The sequence below is a fragment of the Leucopleurus acutus genome (assembly GCF_964270905.1).
Source record: "Leucopleurus acutus genome assembly, chromosome: 12".
In the NCBI taxonomy this organism is placed as follows: Eukaryota; Metazoa; Chordata; class Mammalia; order Artiodactyla; family Delphinidae; genus Leucopleurus; species Leucopleurus acutus.
The window spans coordinates 17,983,362-17,997,563 of NC_139154.1; the positions used below are offsets into that span (position 1 = coordinate 17,983,362).

Here is a 14,202-nt window from a genome sequence, read left to right on the forward strand (position 1 = left end):
TCACTTCTAATTCTATTGATTTGAGTCTTCTCCCTTTTTTTCTTGATGAGCCTGATTGATGGTTTATCAATTTTGCTTATCTTCTCAAAGAACCGTGTTTTAGTGGTTTTTTTTTTTTTTTTTTTTTTTTTTGAGGTACACGGGCCTCTCACCGTTGTGGCCTCTCCCGTTGCAGAGCACAGGCTCTGGACGCGCAGGCTCAGCGGTCATGGCTCATGGGCCCAGCTGTTCCGCGGCATGTGGGATCTTCCCGGACCAGGGCACAAACCCGTGTCCCCTGCATAGGCAGGCGGACTCTCAACTACTGCACCATCAGGGAAGCCCCATCTTTTAGTCTTATTGATCTTTGCTATTGTTTCCTTCATTTCTTTTTAATTTATTTCTGATCTGATCTTTATGATTTCTTTCCTTCTGCTAACTTTGGGGGTTTTTGTTCTTCTGTCTCTAATTGCTTTAGGTGTAAGGTTAGGTTTCTTATTTGAGATGTTTCTTGTTTCTTGAGGTAGGATTGTATTGCTCTAAACTTCCCTCTTAGAACTGTTTTTGCTGCATCCCATAGGTTTTGGGCCTTCGTGTTTTCATCGTCATTTGTTACTAGGTATTTTTTGATTTCCTCTTTGATTTCTTCAGCGATCTCTTGGTTATTTAGTAGTGTATTGTTTAGCCTCCATGTGTTTGTATTTTTTACAGATTTTTTTCCTGTAATTGATATCTAGTCTCATAGCATTGTGGTCAGAAAAGATACTTGATACGATTTCAATTTTCTTAAATTTATTGAGGCTTGATTTGTGACCTAAGGTATGATCTATACTGGAGAATGTTCCATGAGCACTTGAAAGTGTATTCTATTGTTTTTGGATGGAATGTCCTATAAATATCAATTAAGTCCATCTTGTTTAATGTATCATTTAAAGCTTGTGTTTCCTTATTTTCATTTTGGATGATCTGTCCATTGGTGAAAGTGGGGTGTTAAAGTCCCCTACTATGATTGTGTTACTGTCTATTTCCCCTTTTATGGCTATTAACATTTGCCTTATGTATTGAGGTGCTTATGTTGGGTGCATAAATATTTACAACTGTTATATCTTCTTCTTGGATTGATCCCTTGATTGAGATTATCTGTTGAAGAATTTTTCAGAAAGACTTCTCTTTGCATAAGATTCATTTGTAGAAATAAGTCCCTGGGAAAGCCTAGGTCAGAAATGTCAAATTGGTGTCCTTTAACTAGCTTTCTTTGGTCAACACTATCTGTCTTTCTAAAGTCAAATTCATTTTTAATTTGTAAAATCAGTAGATATTATCTTATAAAAATTCCTATTTCCAAGTCTTCTTGGAAAATCAGAAGAACTGTGCATGAGCTTACATTCCCACGTGGCCACCACTGGCTGGAGCTGAGTGGGGGCTGGTGCCTTTGGATGGGACATGTGCTCTTCCAGGTCACCCCCCATTCCACTTGGTCTGCATTGTCTACCTGGCTAGCCCCTGTAAGAATCTATTTGTAACTCTGCTATTTATTTGGTCTGCTTTGTATTGTGATAGGAACATGAAAAAAGTAAAAATCCTGGTCTCTAACAAGGGTGAAGCTTGATGTTTAGAAACAACAAAACATTGCTTGAATTAGCAAAGTAAGTTAACAAGGTAAAAATAAAATCTGTAGTGTAGTTGTGCACTACTTTTAAACAGTTTTCATTGCACTTTACTATTTTGCCTTTTAACCCAACATGTCTCTACACTGTGGCAATGCCTGAAAGCTGGATGACACCACTTACACCTAAGTGTGTCTCCATACACAGATTGTAATGTATATGACCCACCCTGTAGCTTAATATGATACAAATCCCTGCGGAGGCCAACAGCACACCTAGACCCTCACCTTGGCTCTTATCCCTAACTGCATGACCACAGGCAAAGCCCTCCGGGGTTCAACTCTTCATTCATATAATGAGGGTACTGGACTAGGTCTCTCTTAGACTGGGATTTGATTGTTTGAGACCATCAGCACATTTATAAAAATTGTGGAAATATCTTTTAGGTAAAACAAATAATAACTCAAGGGAAACTTGTTTTAGAAAATATTTTAGAAAAGGGATGCTTTCCAAGAGTACAACAAGAAAATTAAAACTTTATCATCAAAATATGCTGACTTATCCATTCCTTGTTTACAAAATAGTTTTAAATTTTAAAAGAGCCAAAATTATATGCCATTATTTACCCTAGAAATTGCTACTTAATGACAACATACGATGAAGCCAGGATTTTAGAAAGGAGAAATGTAAAAATCGAAATAATTGATATAAATTTATATGCTAAAAATTGGTTATTTAGTCATATCTCTTCAAAGGAGTCAGTGAAAACCCTCGGAAGATGAAATCAGGCTCCATTCATTTACTTCCCTCTGACATTTGCTATTTAGCTAATTATTTCGGAAGCCTATATATTAAAGCTTAATGCATTCTCTCAAATCCAAAATTTATTAAGATCTTTTTTTAGCCAGATAAAAGTTTTTTTTATAGTAACAAGTTTGCATACTATCTACGAAAATGATTATAAGTAAAATTTTATAGGACACCTGTGTAGGAAGAACCCTAAACAGGCCCTCAAATTTCCTGCCCTAATTTCTGTGACTGTGAATATGAAGGATACCACACCTGTGATCTGCACTACTTGATAAGAGGGATTTTGCAGATATAATGAGATTATTAGTCAGCTCTGAGTTAATCAAAAAGGAGACTACCCAGGTGATGCTGACCCAATGACATGATTAAAGCAGAGTTTTCTCCACCGGTGGTAGGAGAGGTCAGATTTCTGAAGCGCGAGGGAGATGTGACGCACCAGTGCTGGCTTCAAGATGGTGACAAGGAGTGTGGGTACCTCAGGGAACTGAGAGAGGTCTCTGGCTGACAGCCAGCAATGAAACGGGGACCTCAGTTCTACAAGCACAAGGCACTGAATTCTGCCGACAACTTGAATGTGTCTGGGAGTGGATTTCCCCTGAGCCTCCAGTCAATGACTCAGCCCAGCTGACATCTTAGTTACAGCCTTAAGATACTCAGAGCCCACTGGACCCACTGGACTTGTGGCTTACAGAACCATGTGCTAATAAGTGCGTGTTTGTGGTGATTTATTACACAGCAATAGAAAACTAACACAACGCTGAGGAATTACCTATTATTAGGTAGGACAAGAAAACCAACTGAATATATGAATGCTACATTTTTCAGAGTGCTTAAGTTACAAAGTTGATTTGTTAGGCTGTTTCATGTTGAGAAAAACAATGTGTGTTGAAAAGTAGAAGTGATAATTCTCAGGAAATGGGGCAAACTAAAGTCCAGAATAAATGTGAAACATTCAAACTAGATTTTAATTATAGCAAAGTAAAATTATACACTAAAAACCCTAGACATTTCAATTTCAAACTCAAAAGAAATCAAATACAGCAGAGATGCTTACCCTATTTTGAAAAAATGATGCATGAAAATGTGATGTTGTAGCAGATATTGATACTAAAGTAATAGTTTCTTCAGAACTAGGATTATGTAAGTAAACTTTTTCCATTTTTGGCATTCCAACTGGTCTGTAAAAACAAAAAGAAAACTGTTACAAATACTTCAAAGACAATTTCTAGTTTTAGAGTTAAACTTTAGTTGTTAAAAAATTAAACATCAAAATTATTTAGACAAATACATACCCAAACGTATGAAATTATATATTAAATTAGTTTATACCTAAAATTACACATAAAATGCATGCATTCGCTATTCAGCAAATAAAATTATTGAGTGCCAACTGTATGTCACACACTGAGCCAGGTACTGGGATGTAAGGGGGCAAGTCTCCACCCAGATGAAGTTTACAATCTAGTGAGGAGGCAGGCAGGGAACAAAACGGTCAGATCCCTTTATTACTTTCTGTAATACCACCTACCGCCTGCTTCTCTACTAATTCTGAATCTTATCCTCCTCTCCCCAAATTCCACTGATAGATGCTCTTCAATTTAGAAGAAGTTTAGTGGCAACGTTATGTGAGCAGATCTGTCTTATAAGTTAGGGGCTGTTGTTATACTCATTTTATAGATGAGGACACCAAGGCACAGAAAGCTTAATTAACTCGCCTAAAGTCATACTTGGAACATCACCCTGAATCCAGGCCATCTGGCTCTAGTCCCTGCTCTAACCCTCTCAAAGGAACAGTATAAAGCACACACTCGAGGTCTGATGTCCACAGATGCATTTTAACGTTCCCCATGGCATCCACATTACAGTTTGTCTGAAAAGTGAAACCTCCTTAGTATGTAGTCCATTAAGTACTTACGTTGCTAATCATATTTGCACAGGCTTCCTAGCTTGACAGCTTAAGAGAATTCTGCAAATAAATTACGTTTTTTCAGAGTTCTCTCTAGTTATTTAATTGGCACCTGTCTTATTTCCTCAGCAAGATTATCAGTACCTTAAGGACGAAGTTTACGTTGTATGCGCACTGTGTATTCCTCGTATTGTCTAGCACAGAACCAGGCACCTGGTGAGAGCGTGCATGGGGCAGCTTGCCCGCCCCTGCCCCTGCCCATGACCTCAGTGGTTACAGTCTAGTGAAGAAGCAGGCAGGGAACAAACTGGTCAGATCCCTTTCTTTCTCTCTGTAATACCACCTGCTGTTATGAAGTGGTTATCAGCCCCCTAATCTGGAATCACTCAGCCTCCACACGTGGTTCCCTATGTTTCCACCTGAGTCAGGCTGGTTCCATGTGCATGACCCCCACGCCTTTACCAATGTCTTTGCTCTGTGTTTTCTTCCCTATCCTCTATGTGAATCCAAACCCTCATGTTCTAATTCAGTTACAGCTTCTGTCACAAGGTCCTCTTCTTGTACAATCATTTTGGCCTATGCTTTCTGAAATTTTATTTCATCTGTAGAAACCTCAAATTCTAAGTAGTTGAAGATGCAGCGCCAGAATTACGTTTTATATGTGGTTCAACTGTCCACCATGCTTTTGTCCTTCAGGAATTTTTGCCCCTGCCTTTTCCTCAGTTCAGTTTATCACTTGTAACTTATGATGTTGGAAAACTGATCAAACAGTGAACAGCTGACAACTTTCACTAGTTTAAAAAAAAACAAACCAGGGGCTTTGGGTTCCTTTTAAAATGGTGAATTGGTTAGTATATGTTACTGGTTCTCCCTGACACCCCCTAACAGCTGCATATACAAACAACAACGCTGGAAAATTTTAGAAGTTAATCCCTGATTCCAAGGATTAACCAAAAACAGCAAGAAACCCTTGGGGGAACAGAAGGCTGCCTGAACTGGCAGGTGGGGAAAAGTGAGGGACACAGGGCAGCGCAGGCCGCGAGAAGCCAGGAATAACTCTCCTCTTCTCCATTCCCTTCCCTGCTTGCCTTGGTACAATCAAAGCCTCCCCCTTCAACCCAGATGGCAGAAAGGCTCACTGGGGTAAGAAGCTGCTGATCAGCTACACTTGAACACACCCGCCTCTACACTCCTCTCTCTGGTCCTCCAAAGCCCTAAAGTTGTTAGATTACAATTTAGGAAGATACCTCTTCCAGACACTTTTGCCTAAGCACTGTCAGATAGAGTGGTGGGAACATAGGACAATCAATAGTTTTTATGTGAATGTGTGTATGTAACTGGACCTCTCCACCTTGGGGATCATCTTCCTTCTTAAATTCACAAGAAGAGACAAAGAGAAAGGCTTGGTCTTCTGCTCTTCCTCAATATGTATTATAAGACAGCAACTCAGAAGTTCACACATCAAAATAACATGATCTGTGAGGAGTAGTACAATCAAGTTGAAAACATATACAGTGTTGTGATAGACCACAATATTGTTCCCAATTTGCTGACTGAACTGGTGAGAGGCTTATATCTCTCCACTTCATTAACATTAGGCCAATGAAATGTGAGCAAAAGTGACATATATCATTAAGTTTTAAGAGTCTTCTTGTACTCTGTTTCTTCTGCTAAGTAAATGGCATTTCACAGATAGGAGTGCTCTTCTAGTCTAAATTCCACTGGGTCGTTTGTGATCACAGCATAACCTAGTAAAGGCTGAATAATGCGTACCTGAAGCTGCAAAAGTTAAACCAAGAATTAAAAATAAGCATAATGGAATATGCTTAAGGAGAAATGGCAAGATACTAGTAAAATGAAGAAAGCCTATAGAAAACAGGAGAAAACATCAGCAGAAAACATAATGTACAAAGACAATGGATGGGATATAGGTACATAAAACTATATTCGTGAGCTGGAAGATCAGATTGACAATTTAGTTCCAAATTCAGTAAGAAAGTATATACATTTAGAATATTTTAAAAGATAGAGCTATAAAAATCAAAAGAAAAACAGATATGTAGAACATAACTAGAAGTGGTAATATTTGGAAAATGGAGTGTAGGAATACTTGAAGAATATGGACAAAAACAATGGGCAAAACCCAAAATTTAAAAAAAAAAAATGAAATAATTCTTGATTGAAAGCGTTTGTGAAATGTCAACAAGGAGAGATAAGGAAACCCTGTACTTAATAAGCACACAGCAAAATTTAAGGAGTTGCAAGAGTTTTTTATACATTATGGATATAAGCCTCTTAGGAGATATTTGCAAATATTTTCTCCCATTCTGTGGCTATCTTTTCACCTTCTTGATGGTATCATTTGCAGCACAAAAGTTTTTAATTTTTATGTAATCCGACGTGTATATTTTATCTTTTGTCACTTGTGCTTCTGGAGCCATATCTAAGAAAATATTGTACAAATCACTGCATAATGGAGACACATTACAATGTTTTCCTCTAAGGTTTTATAGTTTAGCTTTGTTACATTTACATTTAGCTCTACGATACACTTTGAATTAATTTTTGTGTATGGTGTCAGGTAGGGGATCCAACTTAATTCTTTTGCCAGTTGTCTTAGCACCATTTGTTGCAAAGATTATTCTTTCTTCATTTAATTGTCCTGGCACCCTTGTCAAAATCAATTTACAATAAATATAAAGTTCTATTTCTGGAATCTAAATTCTTTCCCATTTATCTACATGGCAGTATTACAGGGTCTTGACTACTAAAGCTCTTTAGAAGGTTTCTGACATTGGGAGCTATTAGTCTTCCAACATTGGTCTCCTTTTAAAAAATTGTTTGGCTATCCCGGATCCTTCTTATTTACATGTGAATTTTAATACCAGCTTGCCAATTTCTGTAAAAAAGTCAGTTGTGGTTTTGATGGGGATTGTGTTGAATCCACAGATCAATTCAGGGAGTACTGCCATTCTCCTTTGTGTCTTCTGATTTATGAATACGGGATGGTTTCTATTTACTTAGTTCTTTAATTTCTTTTGACAATGGTTTGGCATTTTTAGTATACAGCACTATTTTTTAAAAATTTGTATATAAGTATTTTATTTTTGATGCCATTGTAAATGGAATTGTCTTCTTAATTTTGATTGTCCATTGCTAGTGTATAGAACAAATATTTTTGTATATTGATCTAATAATATCCTGTAACCTTGCTGAACTCACTTATTCTATTTTTTTTTTTAAAGTGGATTGCTTAGGATGTCCTATGTACAAGAGTATAACATCTGAAAATAGAGATGGTTTAATTCTTCCTTTCCAAATGCATTATCAAAAGTGGGGTACCTAAATCTCCAACTATTACTATTGAACTGTCGGTTTTTTCCCTTTAGTTCTGTTAGTGTTGCTTCCTATATTTTGGGTTTCTGTTGTTAGTTGTGTCTTGCTTTTTTAATGTGACAATCTTGGTCTCTTAATTGCTGTGTTTAGACTATTTATATTAAATGTAATTATTTTTATGGTTAAAGTCTACCATCTTGCTAGTTATTTTCTATTTGTTCTATCTCTTCTTTGTTCAGAACCCTTTTATATGCAGAATTTTCTAGTCCTGGCCCAATTAAACTAGAAATCAATAACAAACAGATAAACAGATTCTCTGTAAATATGTAAATAAACCAACATGTGTAAACGACTCATGGATCAAAGATGAATAAAAATTAAGAACTATCTGGAACTGAATCAAAATGAAGAAATTAACTCATTAAAAACTTGTGGAATACAGTTCAAGTTGTGCTTAATCGAAAATTCATAAATCTAAATGTACATATTTGAAAAGAAGAAAGCCTGAAAATTAATGAGCTAAGCATCCATGTCATTAGAAAAAGAACAGCAAATTAAAATAAGAAAGTACAAGGAAAGAAATAATACAAATAAGAGTGGAAATCAATGAAGCAAAACATAAAATAGAGATGATTTATGAAGTCAAAAATTCCCATTTTGGCAGGGGGGACTAATAAATTGTTAACTACCTGGCAAGATGAATAAAGAAAAAAGAGGAGGCATAAAATATCAATACCAGCAGTGATGAAGAAGACATCACTACAGATGCTACAAACAGTAAAACAATCGTAAAATTATATTAACTTTATGATAGTAAATTTGAAAATCCTGAAATTGCCATACTCCTAGAAAAAGAGCTTGCGAAAACTGACAAATTTAAGAAAAAAATATGTAAGCATTACAGAAAATAAAACTACTGAAGAAATTAAATCTGCAATTTAAAACTTCCCCACAAAGAAAACTCCAGTCCATAAGGACTTGACTGGCAAAGTCTACCAAATATTTAAAGGGACTATTCTACCAAACACTTTGGGGAAAAGAGAGATGCTGATACAAAATGGGGAAAGATGAGAAAGAACTCTGTGAGGCTGGATTTGAATTGGGAAAATATGAACTGGACCTATCAGTATGGGCCGTGATTTATGCATGTATACATATCAATATATACATACATAATGCATATGTATATATACATGTATATATTCCTCCAGAGATTGGTCCACATGAGCACAGAAGCAATGACATATTGGGGCAATGAGCACATTCAGTGCCCAGATCTGGGTTTCTAAATGTCATTTCCCACTGAAGACACCAGGATTTCTTTAGTTTTGGCTAATTCCAGGTCTTGGACAAAGCAAAACATAAGGAAGTCTAGAACATTTGTTCTATTAGAAAGCAAAGAATTGTTCAAAGATAATAGGATGTATCAAAAAAAGAAAAAGGAATCAGCTTAAACAGGCTCCCACTGGCAAAATCTGTAAAATTTGGAGCAAAAAGAACAGTGAAAGTAAAGGGTTATTACACACTGATTAAAAAACAAAACCCATGAGTCTACAGCAGAGATCAACAACCTTTTTCTGTAATGGGCCAGACGGTAAATATTTTAGGCTTTACAGACCATGCAACCTCTGTCACAACTACCCAGTCTGCCACTGTTGTGCAAAAAGCAGCCATAGACAACGTAAATGAATGGGTATGGTTATGTTCCAGTGAAACTTTATATATAAAAACAGGTGTCAAGGGCCATAATTTGCTAACCCTTGGTCTATAGTGATGGTCAAAGAAAAGAGGGGGAAGAATCTTGATTCCTAAATGAAAAAAAACAATGATAGAATTTGAAGGGGAAAAAAGGAATCACCATTTTGCAACTATCGATGTAATGACTGATTCAGGTAAGAGTCTATGGGTGCGGATGAGGTAAACTATTAGATGAAAGGTTGATGGAGAACAGGATAGCAACCCTACAGATTATTTATTAATTACGAAGAGGAAAAGCCGTCTTTACAATTTACAGGATCTGGCAGGTAGTACACCAATGAGCGCTCAAACTCAGCATCAACAATAATCAGAAATATGGACATTACCCTGATATAACGTAATACAACATTACCTATGTAATGTTCTTGACAAAAATGTTTAGCCTGAAATCTAATCAGTAGGATATAATCAGGCAAATCCAGTTTGTAGGCTATTCTAAAAGTCAACTGACCTGGACTACAAAAATTTCAATCTTATGAATAAAAAAAAAGAAAAAAGGTAGGAAACAGTTCTAGATTAAAGACACCTACCAACCAAATGCAATGTGTCATCCTTAATTTAAACCTGGTTAGAGGATGGAAGACTATATTGCTTTTGGCAATTAGGGAAATTTGAATGTAAACTATATATTAGATAATGTTACTGCATCAACATTAGATTCTCTGGGTGTGATAATGGAATTGTGGCTACTTAGGACCAGTCCCTTAGGATTCACACACTGAAGAACTCAGGGGTAAAATATGATGTATACGTTTACTTTCGGGAAAAAAAGTGGAGTTTGTGTGTGTGTAGAAAGAAAAAGAGACAGAAAGAAAAGGTTAGCTCTTGGTGAATCTGGATAAAGGTTATGTAGGTGTTCACCATATTATTCTTCCAACTTCTCTGTACTTTTAAATTTTTCAGAAGTTGGGGAAAATATTAAGACTTTCTGTTCAACAAAATACCAGGTGGGAAAATTTAACAGACACATGACAAGCTGGGAAAAGATATTTGCAATGTCTAAATATCTTTTTAGACTTTAAGGTTATTTTCAGACTATAAGAGGAATTACTAAGAACCCCAAAAGAAAAATGGCCAAAGGATATGAACAGGCAATTTATAGGAAGAGGAAACTCAAAAGGCCAATAACCATATAGAGATGGATATTCGAACTTGCTAGTGATGAGAGAAATGCAAAATTAACAAGGCATCATGTTATCCCTATTAACTAGCAAAATTAGAAAGCTGGCTAATGTTAAGTGCGAATACAGGGGACATGGCAATACAGGAATGCTAGTGGACTGCTCGGAGGAGTACAGAGAGGAAGAGCCATTCACAAGAGCAATCAGGCCATACCTAGATACGTGAAGCGTACTCACACTCTGTAACCTATGCATGCCACTCTGCGCTTATAGTTCCAAAGAAATTCTCATGACGGTCCGTAAGTGACCCTGTAAGAGGATTTCACTGCAGGGCTGTCTGTGGTGGTAAGGCAGGAGAGGCAATATGTGTAGCCATCAAAGGGGGAGTTAACGGTAGAGTAAGTACTCACTATTTTACTCCAGTGGTTAGAAATAAGAGAGCAGAAAAATAATCTAACAAAAACAGACCTTTAAAAAGGTTAAGAAATAGAATGAGCTATGCAGCCACTACGGAAAACAGTGTGGAAGTTCCTCAAAAAATTAAAAACAGAACTACCTTATGATCCAGCAACCCCCTCTTCTTCCCATATCTGAAGGAAATGAAAACAGGGTATCGAAGAGATACATGGCACTCTCAGGGTTACCGCAGCATTGTTCACAATGGTCAAGATATGGAAACAACTGAAGTGTCCATCGATGGATGAATGCATAAGGAAGCTGTGGTGTGTATATATACACGATGGAACATTATTCAGCCATGAGAAAAAAGGAAACCCTGCCATTTGTAACAACACGGATGGACTTCAGGGCATTATGCTAAGGGAAGTAAGTCAGAGAAAGACAAATCTGTGTGATATCACTTATATGTGGAATCTCAAAAAGCCGAACTCCTAGAAACAGACTAGAATGGTATTTACCAGGGACTAGGGGGTGGGGGTAAAGGAGAGATGTCGGTCCAAGAGTACACATTTCCAGTTAGAAGATGAATAAGTTCTGGTGATCTAATGTATAGCATAGTGATTATAGTTAATAATACTGTACTATACGCTTGAAAGTTGCTAAGATCTTAAATGTTCTCACCACAAAAAAGAAATGGTAATTATGTGATGTGATGCAGGTGTTAGCTAATGCCACGGTGGTAATCATTCTGCAGTGTAAGTCAAATCAACGTGCTATATACCTTAAACTTACAATGTTATTTATCAGTTATATCTCAAAGTTGGAAAAAAACCAGAATGAGCTATATCACGATATTATTTATGTTAAAATATAATTACATACATTAAAATTACATAAGAATAATTTCTAACTGGGTGGCAGATACAAAACTATACATATGTCTTATTCATTTCTGTCTGTATATTATATTTCATAAAAAAGAAAGAAGGTGAAAATAATGTGGTAAAGTAATGAAAATACTCTGGAAAGTAACACTGCCCTATAATTGCTAAGCATCATCATATAAAAGTGAAGTAAAGCATTCAGTCTTTTATTCTTCCTTTTGCTTGAGAGTGACCACGTCAGTCAAGGTGGCTTTGCTATGTGAGTTGTTTACTTGAGGTCAATGAATCAAAAGGTATCTGCCGAGGACCTACATCTGAGCCACCACTGTTAACAATGCTGCCTTACCTTTACAGGTGCTTCTTACATAGCCATCAATGCTGAACCCTGTTTAGTCAGACAGGAAGCCCCATATGTTGTGATATGACCCCTCAATAATTCAATTTGAAAAGTACTTTAACAAATTTTATCTAAATAGAATATTAGAGAACTTAGGGTGGAAGTGTTATAATTAAACATTATGATAAATAAACTCAAAGCTCATTTTATTGTCCAAGCAGAAGTTTTAGTCTGTTTCCTTAGAGGTTTGTCTAACTTCCTTATTAGGACTTCTTCTTTTGGGGGTAAAACCCTCAAAGTCTAAAGTTGGGCAGAATTACGTGCGCTCAACCTGACTTCTAACACAGTCACATTATTTCGCTTGATTCTCATATTCTGTATCACCTAAATCAACATCAAATGTAACTCAGCACCACTTTATTCATTTCTTCTGCAGCTTCATCTACAGTTGACTCTTGAGTTGTTTTAAACATTGTCTTTTCTAGAATGGGATAACAATACCTTCTTTCCATACTACCCAAAAAAGTCACGTTCATATGCATAAGGTCCACAAACTATATAAATAAGAACTCTTCACTGTCTTTTGTAAGCATTTAACACATTTTTAAGGTTTTGAAAATGGGCTGTGCTGCTTTTTATTTTACACACCATCTGAGAATTTCTTTATAATGCTGACATGAAGTTTTGTTGTTGCTGAGGTTCAATGTCTTCTGGTGCCTCTAAGCCTTAAACCAAGACATATTCCCCTTCTGAGAGCTCATCACTGCAGATGCCACCAGCTCTTGCCAGAAGCGGGAAGGCTGTAGAGAAGATGAACTCCCTTAAAGTCTCTCAGCAGAGAGCAGGTGATTCTGCGGCATTAGTGGTCACTAAGAGGCTGTACCCACAGACTGCCCTTGGGAGGCAGGAGCCCACAGGCGAGCTTCCTGCTTTGCAGGGAAGCAAAAACCTGGTCCAAAACTGCTCCGTGGTTTACAGCCCAGCCATCACGAGGCTCAAAATCTTCCTGTGGCTTACAGTTCAGCCATGAGGAAAAAATCCAAAGGTGAACCAAGGCTTGGGCCCTGAGGAAGGGACAGAGGGGCATCCAGAGGCAGGTCTGCAACAACGCATTTAGGGTTAGGAGGCAGGAAGCTGAGTGCCCTCGGGAGCCCCCAATGCGTGGACTTCCTCTTGCTCAGGCAGAGACTTTCCCAGGAGCTAGACCTCTTAACCAACAGGCTCAGCGATCTCAGGTAGGGTCACGGGACCATAAAATAATTAGGGAAGTAGGTACAGATCCAGCTGGGACTTCAAACTATGGCCACGATGCTGCAGGAAGAAGCTTTACAAAGACAATATGGAAGATAAAACTCTTCTTCCTCAAGCTTTATACACATGTAAGTAGAATAACAGTACACAGAAATAAAAATGTGCTCCTTCCACCCTGTAGTTCACCGATTGTGTGCTTTTTTCAGCAAACAGGCTCTTTTACAATTCAAGTGTCCCACAGGCTACCTGGCAACCAGTGTTTCTCCTCCCTATGAATTTGTTCTTAATGTTTTTCCTCCATTGACCTCAGTGCAATCAATCTCAGTTTAGATAAAGAAGACAGGGTATAACACAGACAAGTACTCTGGGGGATCCTTGAAGAAGACAGGACTGAAGATGGCCTGCTACAGGAGAGGGCTCTGGGGTAAGGAAACAAGCCTGGAGGTTCTAGGAGCCTGGAAGCAGGGGTGGATCAGAAAGCTTGGTTTGCAGTGCCGGTGAGGCTGGCCTTACCCTTTCTTCTAGGAATCAAAGAGGAAAGGCCCTAAGCCACACCCTCCGGAAATGAACCCTTGGAGAAGGGTCATCTACTTACGTTGCCGAGAGAAGTCTGGAGTAACAAGAACTGAGGGAAGGCGTCAGCAGGCTATTCCAGCCACTCATGCACACACAGAGCAGGCTTCCTGCAGTTCCAGGTGGTCCAGACCATGGAAGCAGAGGGAGGTCTCCTTGGATGGACCAACTTACAGACCTCATACAAACAGCTTCCCCTGCCTCTCCCTCTCCTCAGTTCCCTTGACAAAGTGGAAGACTG

The 14,202-nt window shown here is 37.8% G+C and overlaps 1 protein-coding gene across 4 annotated transcripts in view; it reads right to left on the reverse strand.

Annotated features, from left to right (window-relative positions):
* Positions 1-14,202, reverse strand: part of TMEM131 (transmembrane protein 131) — a 193,555-nt gene that overhangs the window by 96,701 nt on the left and 82,652 nt on the right. For all 4 annotated transcript variants that reach the window (XM_082851816.1, XM_082851815.1, XM_082851814.1 and 1 more), the window contains exon 5: positions 3,451-3,574. In XM_082851816.1, coding sequence (XP_082707942.1) covers positions 3,451-3,574 — 124 coding nt within the window. The remainder of the gene's footprint in view (positions 1-3,450; positions 3,575-14,202) is intronic.